The 19,134-nt window shown below is 36.1% G+C and overlaps 1 protein-coding gene across 1 annotated transcript in view; it reads right to left on the bottom strand.

Annotated features, from left to right (window-relative positions):
* Positions 1-19,134, bottom strand: part of LOC122354637 (inactive N-acetylated-alpha-linked acidic dipeptidase-like protein 2) — a 192,444-nt gene that overhangs the window by 38,964 nt on the left and 134,346 nt on the right. The window contains 1 exon segment of the mRNA XM_043252897.1: positions 4,575-4,718. Coding sequence (XP_043108832.1) covers positions 4,575-4,718 — 144 coding nt within the window.

Raw genomic sequence — 19,134 nt, 5'->3', positions numbered from 1 at the left:
CATAAAGACAGGACCTTGGTGGATAATGTAAAAAAAAAAGAAAAAAGAAAAAAAGGAAACTGGAATCTCCAGTATTCAGTGACATAATATAGTAATATAGCATGTACAGATCTTTCAGCTTTCTCCTTGGCAATGATTAATCTCTATCAACTCCCACAAGACTTGATCTTAGACTCTATATTATACAGATACTAATGTATTGCATCCTCTCTAGTAGACAGAGTAGACTACATATATAGATGTCATTTTGATGAGACCTTTACTAACTCTTACTAAAGCACACGTGCATGTTACACCCAGTATTTTTTTTCCCACACAGTCGCCGCCAACGGCAGAAACCAGATGGTGGGCTAAGACAAGCCTAGCGTAGCTGTCAGCTGTGAGCAGCGAGCTAGCTAGCAAAGGGAACTGCCATATGATTTTGAAGCGCAGAGACCCTACGGATCTACCACATCCAGCTGCCGCTGCTTCACACTGCTAATTAGATTAGTTGTGCAGACACTAATACAGCACCTCGGGCCAAGAAACTTGAACATGCTGTCTGTTCACAGCCAACAAACCTCTGACTTTCCAGGACAAGAGCCGGATGGTAACCCTGGGTGGGGAAGGCTCCCAGTAAACAACTGGTGACAGATTTTTGCATGGTCAGGCAGATTTCTGAGTTAGCGATCAGTTCTGACCCTCTGCCGCAGGCATGAAGGCCATCTGGAGAGGGAGTTACATTAGCATGGGTAGAGATATACTTCCTGATCTGTCACTCTGCATTAGACCACTGTCTTTAGAGCCCCGAACCAGAGGAGGTTAATCAAAGGGATAAAGCTTGATTTTCTGTTACTTTCAATGCTGCTTGGTCTGGTTTTAAATGTTCCGTAACAACAAAAGCAAGGCTCACAAAATCACAAAAATGCTCTACTCAACTATGCAACTACAAACTGTTCTACATAAATAAATTAAATTAATTGCTTATTCACTTAGAAAAACAAACACGCATAGAAAGTATTCACATCCTGCTTAAGTGTTAATGTTGTCAATGACTTATCATCAAAGCAAAAAATATTAAAACATGATATAATATTAAAATATAATTTTCTATGCAAAAAAGACCATTTATAAAAGAGATTTAAATTGTTTAAAGTTATATACTAAATCAAAATAGTAAGAAAGAATTATTGAAACATAATATACAATGTAAAATATGAAAACATCTTCAAACTAAATGAAACATTTTAATTTAAGATTAAAGTCAGCATTAATTATTTTAATTTTTCTTTGAGATTTAAATCTAAAAATTATTCTTCATTATAAGATGTAAAGACTCAATCAGTGTTTTCTCAAATTTAAAAAAGACAAAATATAATTTGCCTTATTACTAATTATTTTAAAACCTATTCTTCCTTGATTTATGTATATAACGGGCTTCTAAATAAGTTTGGTGTATTTTCATGACAAAAACTCTTTCTTTAAATAAATTCATTTATAATAAAAATGTTCTTAGGTGTGGACTCGAGTCACATGACTTGCAACTCAAATTTAACGGCGTGTGACTCGAGATAACTAAAAAGTACTTGAGACTCAACTTAGACTTTGAGAGCAATGACTTGAGTACGGTGTCAGGTGTCAGGTCTCATACAACTAGTAATCAGCATCTAGGCATCTAAAAAGGCATCTAACGAAACGTGCCCCATGTGACATCACACGCACTCGTACTCGAGACTTGACTTGGGCCCCGTGACTCGGAAAGACATTTTTTTACGATGAGATCAGAGTCCTTATCACTCTAGAATTTGCAGAGTGCACTTGACCCCTTGCGCTCCTGACAGCGCTGCCCTGTCTCATTTTCAGAATCTCACATTTTAATTTCTGCTGAAAGAACGAGAGATGGACTTACAAATAAAAGTGTAGCCTGCGCAAAATTGTATTTGTTATTTTATTCAAAATAAGAATACAATAACAAATTTAGTCAAATTTGTTGACGGAAAAATATGAAACGAATTTTGTATCTTAAGACACAATTCGTTTAACATTTTGCTGCCAACGCAGAAGGGGAATAAAGTGTTACCATAAAATAAAAAGCGTACTGAACCAAAAAAACCTAGAATTAATAACCCCATAAAAAACCTGAATATTTCCAATAGGAATACGTGTATCGTTACGCCCTCCTCAGCATACGCACGCACATTTACACACACACACACACACACACACACACACACACACACACATATATATATATATATATATATATATATATATATATATATATATATATATATATATATATATATATATATATATATATATATATATATATATATATATATATATATATATATATATATATATATAGATCTTATATAAATAAAATAAAATAAATGGGCAGAAAGGGGAAAATCCAAAGGGGATTAGTACTTTTTACAAGCACTGTAAGTATGGTTAGTATATGAAGGCCCAAGTGTGTCATTTTGATTTTGACGGCTCCTGGGGCTGAGGCACGTGGCAGAGCGCAGAAGCAGGGATGCTGGGAGCTGGATGTCACAGCACAGACCGTGTTGTTCCCAAACACACCAGCCACCCCCAGCGCTAATGCAGCCTGATGGCTCGAATGCCAGGAAAAGGTTACACTCACAGTTTAAGGCACACCAGCATTGCACTGCAAATGCTTAGCCAGGCATGTGTGCCGGATGAGACAGATGTACAAGTCAGCATGCAGAAAGTGTCAAGCACCACAGCGTGAGAGAAAGGCTGAAATATGTACTGTACAGAAAGAGGAAAGAGGAAAGGACTCACTCCATGTGTGAAATGCTTAACTCCTACACCGCTACATTGTGTTTATGAACCCAGCAAGCAGAAAAGAACAACCTGAAGTGGATCTAACCACCTACATTGTGGTGAGGAAGTAAAAAGATGCATCGTAAAAACTATCGAGATGAGGGATGCGATGAGAAAACGTTCAAGAGCAATGAAAATGAGAGAACATATGTAGGCAATTTGCAAGGCTGGCTTCCTGAGTGTTTATTTTAAAGGAAGAGAGAGCTCATTGCTCCTGGGATACTCTCGCATGTGCTTTATATGAAAAGGACATAACGGATAAAGCACAGACATCAGGGCCGTGACAGATGGAACGCAACACTGAAGCCGCCTGTGAAAGAGTCCTGGGGTTTGGCCGCGCTGCTGTGAGGAACATGGAAGACCATTTTACACGTCAGGAAACGGTTTCTCACGTATCATAATGAGGCAAAGAGGTTGCAGGGGAGTGACGCGGCAGTCTGTGATCAACCAGAGAGGGTCGCGGTGAAGGCAAACCCCTCTCACGGGTTTCTGAAAGCAGATGCCAAAGTTCTATTTGAGTTTTAGAATTCACTCTGGATCTGCATCTCTCTACAATACCACCGAGCAACACGTAAAGCGCACGATCGATACGGTTTTGACTCCCAAAATAAAATAAAAAAAGACTTTGTACAGCCTAAACGAATCGTTAGTAATTCAAATCCCATTTCCGTGACGGCTACACGTCGCGTCGTAACACGTTTGTATAATTCCCGCCTATGTTCCATGACAGCCGACCGTGAGCAGCTTGAACCTCGTCCACAAACACATCATTTTACTGATGACTGCTTCTCTAATCTCGAGGAGATCGCGGGATTCACAAAACATTTGCTCTTGAAGGTTCAGTACCCAGGTTATTTGGAATCGAGGCTCCACTGAATCACAACCTGCACGCATGATAAATAAATAATAGATGCTTATATTTCCATCGAGCGCTGTAGGTGGTAGCCATCTGACCAATCAGAGCAGAGTAGGCACAACGAAGGAAGGGGTTTAGAGAGACTGAATAATTCTTGTTTGAGAATCGCTGGGAAATGAGGCGATTTTAAACATATTTTGAGAAAACAAAAGCATTTTTTTCAACCTATTGTAGGAGACTCCCAAAACAATTGGAGCCTATAAGACCATCAAAATAAAGTGTTACAGTCACATTATCTGATATTTTGTATTTATTTTCAGTCATTTAAAGCCAAATTCTACTCCCTCAATCAGCGCTCTCAATTTGTTATTTTTTAATTGTTCATTTACTTTATGTTAATGAAACCACTCACTGAAAAAGTGAACAAAATATAATTATTTTGTCAAAATAAACATAATAAGGTTAACCTTTCCTAAAGTGATTATTTTGGACACTTGTATTAACTTATAAAAGAACTGTTACTTGCAAAAAAAGATAAGTACGCCATAAGACCAGGTAAATTACTTTAAGCAAAACACACACACACACACCTATTTATGCATATAAAGTTTCCTGACTAAAGATTTTAGTTCTTTAACTGCAAGAAATGAATGACATTTCCTTGTGGTGTCTTTACAAGCTAGTGCTTGTGTGAGAAATTGTTCAGCATCTGAAACGTATGCTGTACATTAGGCTTTTATGCGCCTGCCTCCTGAAAACTCTTCTCCCCATCTGTGGACAGGGGTGTGGAAAACGGCTTTTCTTTTTTAACATCTTCTGCACTTACAGTGCATTTAATGAAGGGCTGGATTACTGGTGTGGTTATATATGCACGAGTATGTTAACGCACCTCTGTTTTAGGGAACTCTGAGTATGTGAACTCCACTGTGGGTACGGCAAGCTGACTGGAGAAAAAGCTCAAATCTCCAGGTGTCTGCAGAGAGCTGACATTGGGACCAGGACAACTACCTCTGCTGCAGCCCATCGAATGCCTCTGAAAGAAAAACACACGTGCGTCATGACAATGTTGCAAGAAAATACACCAATCCACAAAGCGGTCTGGTCAAGGCTATGCTTCTCTTTCTAGCGAACAGAAAAACTCGATTAGACGTAGCACAATGATCTTAGCAGATTAATACAGTAATGATATGTGGGGAATGCATTTAAGTAAAGAGCTTTGATTGAGAGGTACGTGAAGTTTTTTTTTTTTTTTTTCATATGAGTTGAGGGCGTTGAGGATGTGATGTTTATGAAATATTTGCATTATTGCTAATGCAGTAAGCTAAGTGTTTTCATTTAATTTTTGTTTTTGTTATTGAACGGCTCAGCATTCCACCTGCCATATTGTCTTCGTTTTCAAGAAAATGAATTTCTTTCCATGTAGAGTTTATCAAAGTTTGTATAATTCGCAGCTTCTCTCTACACAACAACAATAACATGCTTTTCAATCTAATTTGTAGTTGCAGATAATGCCCTTCATAAAGGCCCTGCCTAAACCCTGAACTGCTATTGATTTCTCATTGAGTGGTGGTTTAGGATTAATCTGTTTTGGTTGAATCTGGCCCTCGGCTATTTAATAACCAAGTTTAAACGCATTGATCACAAAACTGCCGCTAAATGAACAGATTCTGTTCTGCTGTACAGTAACTCACACGTGCCATAATAATGTTTGTCAACTTACAAAAATACATGCAGCTACGTAAAACCTCAAACAAGCGCAAACGATGACTGACGGGGTCAAAATCAATGTAAATCTATACAAACGTTGCTTGAAAGAGCAAAAAAAAAATAAATACGAACTACAGATCGCTGTGTTGCAATCAACTGTAACCAGCAACTTAATTAATTCATATCAGACAGGCCCTGAAAAACAAACGTAACAGCTGCAGCTGGACTCAAGACCTGGTATACTTCTTTTTGTGTTTCACAGAAATACACACAGTCATGGCCAAAAATATTGGCACCCTTGCAATTCTGTCAGAAAATGCAACCCTTCTCTCAGAAAATTGTTGCAGTTGAAAATGTTTTGGTAATTGTTTATTTTATTTTTATTTTTGCATTGGAACAACAACAACAACAAAAAAAAAAATTAACACTTTACAATAAGGTGTCGTTTGTTAACATTCATTAATTAACAAACACTGAACAATAAATTACAGTATTTATTTATTTTTGTAAAGGTTTAGTTCCTAAAAATAGAATCGTTCATTGTTAGTTCACGGTAGTTCACCGTGCATTAACTAATGTTAACAAACACAATTTTAATAATGCTTTAGTAAATGCTGAAATTAGCATTAACTAATATTGATGAATGTTGTAGCAGTATTGTTTATTCCTTATTCATGTTAACTAATGTTGTTATAGATATATAGATAGTTATATATATATAGATAAAAAAATATATAGAGAAGAAAATCTTACACAAGATAAAATTTCACACCGAGCTCAAAAACAGATTGAACAACATTACTGGCACCTTGTCAAAATTGTAAGAAATAATTGCTTTAAGTATGTTATGCTCCTTAATGCGTATTGAATTGAACTGAAAATATGAACACAAAGGTGTTTTGTCTATCCGTGTGTGTTAAATATAAGGACTTGAATGTATGTTAGCCATGTGTACCAAATAAAAGATTAATGTGTGTGTGTAGCTGTTATTCACTTTGTTATGTGGACCAAATGTCCCCACAAGGATAGCACTTTTTTATCAGGACATTTTTAGTTCCTCATGAGGAAACACGCTTATAAATCACACAGAATTAACTTTTTTTTTTTTCTCTTCTAAAAATGCAGAAGGTTTCCTGTGAGGGGAAGGTTTACAGTTTTGTACAGTATGAAAGCCATTACACCTATAAACGTAGAAAGACAGTGTGTGTGTGTTTTCCATTCTTCTTTAACTTTTGTTGAAAGAAGGAGGCCAGACATTTTCGGTTTCTGCTTGTAGAAGTGAAGAGAGATTTTTCAAAGACTTGGGGAATATTTCTGATTAATCATTGAAATATTTCAAATATTTATAAAAATGATAGGCATCTTCCATTTTTGTATTCAATTAAAAATGTATAACATTTAATTAATAAATGCATGCATGCACTTTATTAAGTTCTAAAACAACTAATATTTATTTAGAGAAATGATTTATAAGTATAGGAATGCTAGCTAAAATCTGATGAAAGGATATGTATAACTGAGGAGTTATTCATTCTTTTAAAAGTTTAACAGAATCAAGTTGATTCAGTAATATTAAGGGTTTTTTTGACAAATAATTTAGTGCAGTTTTTTGCTCAGCATTGTGTTCGTTCATATTTACACACATTTGGTGAGTTACTGTAATGTGCTGACTTCCATACTCTCACTGATATGATATTGAAAATCTGACTGACTTATCCTGATGAAGTTCTTTCCCCATTAGTTTAGCATACCTCTTCAAAATGCAACCATATAAAAAAAAACTAAAATTTACTCACAATAAAAAATGAATTCACTGAAGCAATCAAATAATGTAATTTTTGCTATAGGAAAATACCTATCTGTATTTAAACAATGTAGGAATACACTGTTCATATATATATATATATATATATATATATATATATATATATATATATATATATATATATATATATATATAAAACACACATACATACACACACACACACACACACACAGCGATACTTGCAGTGATGCTTTTATAGTACCTTATACTTATTTCAAATTATTTCAGAAACAAACATTAGTCTACCTCAATGTTAATGTGATTAATTTTAATCCGACTTTAAATTATTATTATTTTTTTCTCTTTTTTTAAATGACTTGCGCCACAAGAGCTCAGAAGTAGGGGAGGGGAGCACATAATGAACTGCATTATCAGCTTGAATCATTAATATTAATTATGTGACATGATGATTTGCAAAACAGTCATATATGCCCCAGAGAGAGCATATAAGACATATTCTCTGCCTTGTGAGTCTATTTTCGCACCGTGCATGGATTACTGTAACGTTCGGTGCTTCATTCTGAAAAAAAAGTGGACTCCTTCATCTTCATAGGCAGCAAAAGCCATTAAAGTCAAAATTAGCCACAAATTCCTGAGGTAAAATGTGACAGCAGAAACAGCTTGGGAGCGGCAAGAAAGAGGGAGAATAGGTAATTTCTGCACAGCAATTCCTTTTCCCCGCGAGGAGAATCAATATTTAATTTCTCTGTCTGCAATGATAACGAGATGGCAAAATCATTGTTTATATATTTGAGCTTGAATAGACCTGTGGGTAGTGAGGAGAGAGAGAGTTGTACTGGCAGACAGCCACAGCAAATGAAGCTGCTCGTCCACTCAGCTGATGGGAAGCAAACCGCATTGCCTGCTAAAGACCATTAGCAAATGAGCAGGCTTTTACCATGCCATTGTGATCGCTGTGATCCAGTGACCGACAACTTCAACGTCTAAACACAAACCACCCACACATCATCACAGGCCGCCGAATGAAAGCTATGCAAAAATTTGGGAAGGATGATCGGTGGCATAAGCACCGTCTCTGCAACTACAGGCATTTGTCCTGGGGGCTGAATTACTTGAATTAGTTATTTTTTGAACAATAATTGCAAATGCGGTTACCATACGTCAACTGAAATGTTGTAAAAAGCGGCCATTTATTTTCCTTTCAGAAATGATTTGGGCCACAGGATCTGCTGGGGGTTGATTTGATTATTATTTATTTATTTATTTATTTTTTATTAAATCTAACACATTTTATATAACCGTCTTATGTGCAGGCACATAAATGAATGAAGAAGTAAATAAATTGCCATGCCTTCATTTAGTTTATGCCACTAACAGCTATGCTGCTTAATATGTTTTTGAAATCTGTGATAACTTTTATCAGGAATGTTTGGATGAATTAAACATTAAAAACAACAGTATGTGTTCAACATTACAAATTGCATTATTATTATTATTATTATTATTATTATAATTTCACAATATAACTATTTTTTATCAAATAAATACAGCCTTGATGAGCATAAAGACTAAAAGAAAAAATGATCTTACTGAACCACAGTGTACAGAGTATTAGTGGATATATTAAATAATGCAAGTGTGTTTTATGATAGATTACTGTATAAGATTAACAGGAACCAAAGCTGTTAAAAACATAGATGTGGAAAAACCTAAAATGGCCAGATCCTTGAATGCTTCCCACTGTTTGCTGCACACTGTTATTTCAATCAAGATGTGCGTGTGCTAAAACTGCTTCGGAATGAATGGGGGAAGAAAAAAAAAAATGCACAAAGTAAAAGGTACCTGAGATAATTCATCAATTCACAGTTGCAAAATGACTATTTGTATTTAACAAAATATGCCATCAAACAAATTTCTTACAACACAAAGATAAAGAGAGAGAGAGAGAGAGAGAGAGAGAGAGAGAGAGAGAGAGAGAGAGAGAGAGAGAGAAGGGCCAGCAAATCTGTGAACAAAACTGTTATCTCGTTCTGAATGCGCTGGAGACGGAGAATGACCTTGCATTGTGGAGATAATTTATTCTCAGAGAAGGTGACCTTTGGAAATTACATTTGCAGAGAAGTGGAATTGGAAGCACTGATACATTTATAAAAAGAAGAGACAAAATGGATGAATAAGACTGAGATCATTTAAAAAAAAAAAAAAAAAAAAAAAAACACAACAAGAAGGGTGTCACTGTGCATAGTGTGAGAGGTCTGCCATCACTGTACAGATGGTGGCGCACCTGAGCCTTTTAAAACAACATGACAAAAAAAGCAGGATGAGCTTAATGCGTCTATTTAAAATGAAAGACTAACATGGAAATCATTTAAAAGTGTCTCCAGTGGCAGTTGCATATGAAAAAGACCTTTAGAAATGTGTTGCTATGATGCTCAATGAAAAAAGTTTTTCCTGTTTTACGGCAGCTAGTTATTAAACAGAAATTGTCATGACTGCTTTCTGAATGAAACCCAGTAATTAACGGCTTTTAGCGTCTGCTCTGTTTTCGTGCCCGTCATTCATTCCTCTAAGTGACCTTTTTTTTTTTTTTTTTTTTTTTTTTTTTAAACGCAGAAAGATCCAGTTGTCTAGTACCGAGAGAGCTCGAATGTTTGCTCATAAAATATTTGTTTAATTAAACACCTGGATACACGTGGCAAAACTTCGAGCTTAAGCTGCCAGCGGAGCGGGTTAGATTCCTGATGAAAAACAAGTTCCCGGGATAAACAAGTGTAGTGCGAGCGGAGAGAGGCTGCTAATTTGTTGCCTGTTGGCCAGCGAGAGGCTATTGATTGGGAACTAATTGATTGCCAGCTGAAGTGATAAACCATGTGCTTGTGCAGACAGCATCACTAATACAGGAAGGGAGCGTCTGAAATCACATCGTGGCCTCCAGTAAGAGAGCAGAGCCACACATGCTACGGTGATAAATGATCTCCAACATCTGTGATCAGGCCCTGTGCTGCACTCTTTATTCAATCGATGAGATCTCTGTGTGGTTAAGCACAAATCTAAGATGGTTAATGCAAGGAAATGATTTAATCTAGTGCCAGGCACTGCAGTGTTTCAGCTGCAATGCATTTGGCTCGAAAACGGTCCACAAATTGCTACAAAACTCATTATAGAAGTAAAACATGTCTTTTTTTTTTTTTTTTGCCTAGTCATGATTGCGGTGAATGTAAGCAATCAAATCTCAGTGAATGCATGACTGATGCAATACAATGTAAGCAGCATTTACTACAGACGTTTTTTTTTTATTATTTCATTTCATTCTGCGAGGGGGGAAAAAAAAAATATCTGTTTAATGACTACATTTTAGTGTTTAGTGCTTGCAACTCATATAAGAGACAAACAGGGCAGTTGCTCTTTTTTATTACTGTGAAATGGGCATTGGATTGTGAAGTTAGACATAAAAGTGAAATTCTTACATGAAAGAAATTTTATGTTTCTGCCAGTGGCGGACGGGAGTGAGGAATCACAGCTGTGCTCCCAAACTACTAAAGAGAAAAAAAAGTGCTGAAATCCAAAATACACAATTAGGAATACAAAGCTAAATCCTTAGACTTCGACTCCATTTCTGAGTACTATGTAAAGAGTTATTTTTAAAGGTCCCATATTGTCAAGCCTGAAATTTCCTGGCTTTTTTCACGATAAGCGAGGTCTAGGGGCTTTGTGACTTCCACATAAGTTTCAATCCACAGTAAACTCCACACATCCTGCTTAAAGTAGCTGTTTCTTCACAAGCTGTTGTGACTTAAAATGTCTGATCTACTCAGTCATCGTTGAGCAGCAACAACTTGGAAACATGTCGAAAAGGTAGAATGAACTAGATTGGCCAACCTGTAGCTGACTGCAAGGATCTGACAGGATTTTTGCTTTGAGTTGAATCACATCTAACGTGTAAGTTACAGTAAAGACAAACTGATCGTATCTAAATAGTCATGTTAATAATGTGTACATTTCTGTATCAGCAGGCAACTATTTGTACAGCTACGTTATGTACGCACAGGCATTATTTCATAAACAAGATAGTCGTAAAATGCAATAAACTTTAGACATGCCGATAATAACAAAAGACTATACTTTATTTAACCGTTTCTGATAAGAAGTGTGCAAACTCGAGCATTTTTGATGGTGGGTTCTATCTAGTCTGCTCGTTTTATCATGTTTAACCACAGCTGTGGTCGTTTTTTGTTTTTTTTTGTCTATGGGTGGCATAGGTTATGCGATCATATTTCTAATTTGAGGCTGTATTACAATGATTATGTAGCTAATCTGCGTTGTATTTAATGAGTCGCCTCAGTCTTCCCTTTCTTTTGCATAATCGTGACGTCTTTACATTTGATTGGCCTGCTTGTGCGTCACTAAGAAAGAACAGGCCAATCAGAAGAGATGCTCATAAATATTAATTAGACAGGTCATAATCGACCAGAGAAAGGCACTGCAAAAACATTTTGAGATGTTTTTGTATTTGTGATCAACGACTAAAGGGCTCTACATTTAAGAGTGTAATGGTTTTACAGATGTTCACTAACCTATGAAAGATGCACACACATACAAACACATGTTGGTATTTGTGTTTACGAGGGCTCTACATTGGTGTAATGGTTTTTATACTGTACAAACTGCTATCGCCCCACACGTAAACCTACCCCTTGCAGGAAACTTTGAGCAGTTTTAGATTATCAAAAAACCTTTTGAATTGTGGGGACATTGGTAATACCTCTGTCATAACCATGTCATTAAACATTTGTGTCCCCATAAACTACAAATTCCAACACACACACACACGGTTTCCACAAAAGTACTAATCAGCACAATTGTTTTCAACACTAGCTATGTTTCCATTCCCCTATTTTCATGCACATTCTGGGATGTCGCACAACAAAACAAAACAAACAAACAAAAAAATGCCGGAAGGAAATGCTGGATAAATCTGATTATCCATTATGAAAATGTGCATTAAACACTTTTACCACTAAATTCCTTAATGCACATTAAATAGACAAGTGACTTTGCGATAGGACGGCATAATAGGACCAACCAACGTTTAATATATTCCAAAACATAATGTATTCCTATGTTGTCAAAGTTGCATTTTCAGCATCATTACTCTCCAGAAATCACTCTAATATATTTTGTACATTATACACTTTACAGTGAGACACACACAATGATAAAAAAAAAGAAATATGACGTGATGTCATTTATTAACCACAAAGGAGTAATCTATCTTTTTCCACTGAAAAACGAATATAGGAAGAGACGATTGTGGGTAATAGAAAGCCTCATTTGTGTTGAATAGAGCTGGGTGACAATGAACTCACTGTAAGAGAAATCTAAGACAGTATGCATAAGACGCCTTCCTACGAAGCCTGCCAAATGCTTTCACTAATGGCTTGCAATTAGTGTGTCATGGCATGCACACAAAACATGCATTATCTTGATGAAATCCAAGCGAAAAGGGTCTAATCTAGAGAATGGCAGATGATGTTATCGTGCTGGGGACCCGACCAGGCTTTTATGAAGTGTTGAGTGACGGGACAGCAGCTTCACAGAATGAAGAGTTACAGCCCAACAGACTGCCGGGGGCAACTTCGCATTCGGTCCCGCCACATGATTTCCTTGGAAGAGCCTGCCCTCGGCGGCCTTGCCTTCTGTTTGTGTCATCGGCTATACTGGCAGAGTCATTTGCGATCAGTGGATCTTGACGCACAAGAAGGAACTGAGTAACATTGACAAAAGCATTATCAGATCTAAGGGTTATCAGATGCATGCGAGTCTGAAACATAATCCTCGGTTGGTTTTTACAGTATTGATCACGGGTCCGCTAAGGTCAGTAATCTATCAAAAATGTCAGACCGCTGTTTTCCAGCTCCTCTTATTTTGCTGTAGTCCATCACTGAAATGTTTTGACCAACGCTTGCACCGAGTCTGAGGCAAAGCCAAGCTTTTTAGAGCGCTTCAAAGAGCGTAAATGCTTAGAATGTTTTTCATTTTGAGAGAAAGACTCTTTCAAAGAGTATTTCATCTTCTTTTCAAGTCATGAAAAGAAAGCCAGCGTGCACTGACAGAAAATGAAATGCAACACATATAGGTGGCTTGAATTCCAATTCTGCAGAGGTAAAATGCTGAGATAATGCGGTTGGTGTGATATGTGCAGAGGCAGATGATTACTCTTGAGAACAGAAATTCACATTTAGCTAGATTATGTTTTTATTACAAAGGCCTGAAACATAAAACAGAATGCACTTGGTGAACTCAGCGAGAAACAGCAGGCATCTTCACCACAGATGAGGTCTCAGCCTCAGTCGTCACGCCCACGGGCCTTTGGTTGAACATCTGAAGAAGGCGGCACGCAAAACAGAGTTGCAAAGTTGTCATGTGTGTGCTGGGTTTTTTTTGATGGTCCACATAAAATGCTATCATGATGGCAGAAAAAAGGGTTACACTTTATTTTGCTAGTCCGCTTTAGACATTCTACCAACTATAAGTAACTTTGTAACTACATGTAACTAATTCCTATTCATTTGATACATGTCTACTAACTCTCAGAGAAGACTTTTAGGGTACGCTTAAGGTTAATAGAGTAACTTGACATATACTTGCAAAGATTCCCATAATCAGTATGCAGTGTGTTTTGAACCCATCAAAATAAAGTGTTAAAAGATATTAAGCAGACTACTAATTCTATAATGACTGCTAGTTGACAAGTAAAGTTACATACTGTTTGCAGAATATCTAGCTGACTACGGAAATAAAGTCTTACTTAAAAAAAAAAGCTGTTCATTTAATGAGTTATCAGACACTATTAGATATAATGGCATAGCATTTTGATAGATTTCTGCTAGAGAGAGAAAAAGTATAGTACTGGATGATAATATTTTAATGATAATATTTACTAACGGATACATAAAAGACGACAACAGAAAACTGGATTCTAATTTATTTGGAGCAGTCAGGACCACTCATGGATTACATAAAACAAAAATGGGAACAAATAACAGAGGAAGACTGGACAGATGCATGTGTTATACATGCAAAAACTACAAACTCAAGATGTTGGAGAAAATTTGGATTGAAAACTACGTTCTTATCTACGCTCTTGTTGTAGATGATGTGGAACCTCAATGGCTAATCACTTTCACTGGATGTTTTGGGCGTTCAGTGAAAACGCAGATATAACTTTGCTGGACCTTTAGCTAAACGTTCTTAGAAAATGATTTTGTTAGCTGGGTCAACATGGTTGGCATTATGAAACATTCGTGGAGCAGCTTTGACTTTTTTGTTTTCTTTTTTTTATTTATGATACCATCAATTAAAGTTTATGATACCATCAGTTAAATTAAATTTGACATGAGCTGCACTTGCATGACTAAAAATAGCTGCCAGTGTGCACTCCCAAGCATTGAAAGGACTTTGTCTCTGAAAGTTCACTTGAAGGCAAACTGAAATCAAGAGGAAATTGTGCACATACCAGTTTAACAAATGCTTAGTTTTTTTTTATTCCATGTCCATGTAATAAACCATCCACTGTAAACTCTAGTTTGTAGACGTTATGACTGTACAAAAGCAAAAATAGTTTCCAATCTCAAACCTAAGCCTGGCTTTGATAAACAACATAATGTACAGCAATCTGCATTTCTCTATAATCAAAATGGACTTTCTTTTTTGAAAGAAGATTACATGTTTTACTGATGTTCTTTAAACATTTCACATCTGAAAACAATTGCGCTGTCAGATTTTATATAGGTCAGATTTATGTGAACCAATATGAGGTACTGCGTGGGACAAGGTGGGCTGAAACAAATACCAAGGTTATTACTAAAAGCACAAGATGCGATGTCCTTTATCTGTCAGAGACAGCAATGTGCGCTGATATATACTGCTTAGGACACATAAATAACAAAACATGTCTTGATCGTTATTTAGTGCAGCTTACCTTAAGATCACAGTGAAATAGTATGTTTTATCTGTGGCACAAGTTGTGTACATAAGACAAATAACTATTTGTAATAATCCACAAATAATTCACAAGACTTTAGCAGATCATTTAAAGCTCTGTGAAGCAAAAAAACTGGATATCTGTATTAGATAAATCCATTGTACGGATGTTTTAACTCTAAACTGTCACTTGTGGACAAAGTACATAATCCATAATTATGCTTCCTCTGGTGAAAAAAATAATCTAAAAATCTAAATCCACCAACATAGCTGTTGCGAACTGTTTTCATTTGAAGTGTGCTTAATCTTAGCATACTTCTCTACTGATTCAGACGATATTTCCTTTTCGTTGGAGAAGGCGATAAATACTAGCAATACTAACAGATAAAAAGAAAATATGCTAAATATTAACTGATAGACTGGAGTGGCCCGGATAAATTTTATTATTATATTTTTATCAGATGTTTGGACTTATTCTTACGGCACTCATTCATTAAAGAGGATTCGCTGGTGAGCAAGTAAAGTAATGGTGACAAAAATTTTCATTAAATTGGTCATTCATTTTGTGTTTTTTTACTTGACCTTACTGCACGTTTGCCACAGTTTCAAAGAGAAATGTCCACTGAGTGGCGCTAAAGTAGAGGTTCAATACGTGAACCATGGTACATTTTTATTACGTTAATATAGGTATGTATGGCAGTTCAGATTTTAAATATCCGTAGACTGTTGCTAAAAGTTAATGCTATAATGGTGTCAGAAATATGCATTAAACCGAATCAAACCCTAAATCTACCAAACTTTGTTGATGCAATCAAGCCATTTTAACTTCCTTTTGCACTGATATTTTTTGTTAAACCGTAGTTACACAGGATTCAAACCAGAGCTCCTCGCCTCTCACCTATCGTCTATGAAAACCCATAGATATGAAGACATATGAGATATTCAAAAGCATCATTTTTCGAATATCCCAGCATATTGATACTGTTTTCAAGTCATAAGAATTCAAAACTCTATCCATTAGTTTGAAAAGGAATAAAAGGAGTCTTACTGCTTCTAGTGTTCACTTCTTTTGGAAACTGCACTGATATGTACTTGTCGGTACGTCTTTGGCGTCTCGCTAAAAAGTGCACCAAGGTACGTTTATGCAATGAGACCAGGTAGGTAATTTCAGTTTAAAATAGACAGACACGCACATGTTGCTACAACAATACCCAATTAAACACTAAAAAGTCTCTCAATTTACTTTGTGTTTTGCTCTGTAATCCCAACAGAAGTACTTCCTTTATTATAATTGGTTCCAGAGCACCCATTGAAAACATCACCGCAGTAGCATCTCTCTTCCAAAGACAGCTGCAAAGCAAGATAAGTGGAAAGTATTACTTCCATACCTCTAACATGATTTATAGTGTTGTTACGACATCTCCAAATATTGAAAGTGCTGTGGATACCTGATGCCTCCAAGAGAACGTCTTCGAAAGATAAATCGCACAATTGCGGCAATCCAAGATGACTAGAAAAACTGCACATACAATTAGAGGCAAGAGGTCACACAAAGTAAGCACAGCTTAGAGATTTTAATGCCACCAAGGGACAAACTGATGGCTGAAAGGAAAAAGCTCACACGCGCATGTGATGCATCTGGTTAATAATATAGCGCTGGGACACAAGGATGAAGGACTGCGATATTGATTTAAGCAGAATAAAAGAATAACAATTACTTCATAAAAACAAAAATAAACCTTTCTTTTATCGCACCTGGCAATTGGAAGTCATTCATCCAAGTCATCCTCAAACAGTCCCTGTGCATCTTTGATTGGATGGTATTCCATTCAATTAGCATGCTAATGAGGGCATCTTGTGTCTCATTGCGTCGAAGGCTCTGACAGGACAACGGCAATTAGCATAAGCCATTATCAATTTACTGAGAGACAGAGACTGATTGGTGGAGGGGAGGCGTAGGCCACGGAGCTGGACTTTTAGACAATGAAAAGTGCTGATGCTAAACGGTTTTCCTCCTTGTTGTGATCACGCCACAGGACAGCAGGTAGGAATTTGCATATCGGATAAACAAGAGGTTGTGCATTCACATTCAAGGAGATTTAATTTTATTTATTTATTTATTTAAATTTTGTTTACCAAGATGGTTATTTAGCTCAAACTTCTAAAGAGACCTTGAATGGCATCTTGATCGAGCTGAATGAACTACCGTATGAGTATCTCAGTTCAAAGAATTCAGAGCGTTCAAAGACATTTCAGATTCGTCTCAATGAAGGTACTTTGTGAATTTTTTAAAGTTCACTGAAACAAAAAATCAGAACTACGCAATAATATATCAGTGGAATCAGTGAATGGGACACACATTTTTGCTACTTTAGAAATATTCTTTTCATGAGTTTTTAAGATCCACTTCAACAATTCACGGCAGAAAGAATATAAAAACACTATTGAGTCCAAACCTTTGGCTCAGAAAGTATGCCAATGAAATGCACAAATTATTTGCAAAAATATTTAACACATTCATGGTTTGGCATTGTGTACAATGCATATTTTTTGCTCTTATGATATATTGCTTTTGATCTTTTTAATCTTTTTAAGTTTAAATTAAATTTACCTACTATCTAAAAGTACAGAACCACAAAAAAATGTTTACTGCAGTAAAAGCATAAGCACTTATCCTTTCATGTTTATTTCAGCAAAAGTACTATATGTATGTATGTATGTATGTATGTATGTATATATATATATATATATATATATATATATATATATATATATATATATATATATATATATATATATATATATATATACATATACACACACACTAAAAAGTACTGATCATATTCAGTTTAAGCGACATAGCATGCACACGCGCACACACACATATATATAAGTAACCACATTGCATACTAGGCCCTAAAGCATTTTTTAAATTAAATATAAAGGCATAAAAAGTATAAGCATAAACAACAAAAATGAATAAATATGGATGAAAAAAAGTTTTCTGAAACAAGTGGGAATTTTCCAAACGTGCTCCAGCTCTTTTTTTTGTTAAATTTATGACAAATAATCCAAAGTCGCCATTTTATAAGAAAGGAGCTATAAGCACATATATGCACACAATTCCTGCAGCTCTTCAAGCAGGCGCTTAGTGTTATGCAAAGCATACCCGAAGCCATATTGCAAAACTTCTCTGCCTATTCACATCGCAGTCTCATCAATTCCTTTTTCCCCAGTGAACTACTTTACAAACATAATGGCCAGACCTAATTATTCCACTGAACTCACGCTATTTCTTTCTTAGAAGTTTTGCAGGCGAGATTTCGATAGTGGCAGCGGTGCAGATCTGAGCTTACTTTATTAGATTGAAATGTCACAGGTGGACTGGCATTTAGGTTAATGAAGAAAATTATTGTCTGGTTTAAAATAATAGGGCATGCTGTCATTGGATCAGGGCCCCTGACCTACAGCACGCTATACAAAGCAACGGATACATTGGCAATATCTAAATGCATTAACCTTTTCTGTTGCTCTATTCACATTAGTACAATTACCTGACGCTAAAGAGACTGTCAGTATGAGTTAAAACTTACTGAAGTTGCCTCAAAGTTACACAGAGTTAATAAGCAAGGTTTTTAAAGAGTTTAGTCCTAATTTTCGCCAAACTACAATATATTCACGCAAATCATAAATGAACCTGTCAGAATGAGTAAGTTGCTCCATGTATCTGAAAACTTGAGCAGAACACAAGAGCTATATTAAGGTTAGATAAGTTAGATGAGTTATATCTCACATTATTGGAAATGCCATATGAATGCATAACTCAGTGTTCACTGCAAATGAGATGCAGCAAAGAGGTTTTATGCAAGAAGTTGGGTGAACACTGCTCAAATACCAAGGCCTTGTTGAGTTCATTTACAGTCTAGGATAAGTGTCAATTCTGCATTCAGAATCAAATTCTCTTTAACTTTAA

The sequence above is a fragment of the Puntigrus tetrazona genome, chromosome 11 (genome assembly GCF_018831695.1).
Source record: "Puntigrus tetrazona isolate hp1 chromosome 11, ASM1883169v1, whole genome shotgun sequence".
NCBI classification, from domain to species: domain Eukaryota; kingdom Metazoa; phylum Chordata; class Actinopteri; order Cypriniformes; family Cyprinidae; genus Puntigrus; species Puntigrus tetrazona.
This window is presented reverse-complemented; position numbering and strand designations above follow the sequence as displayed.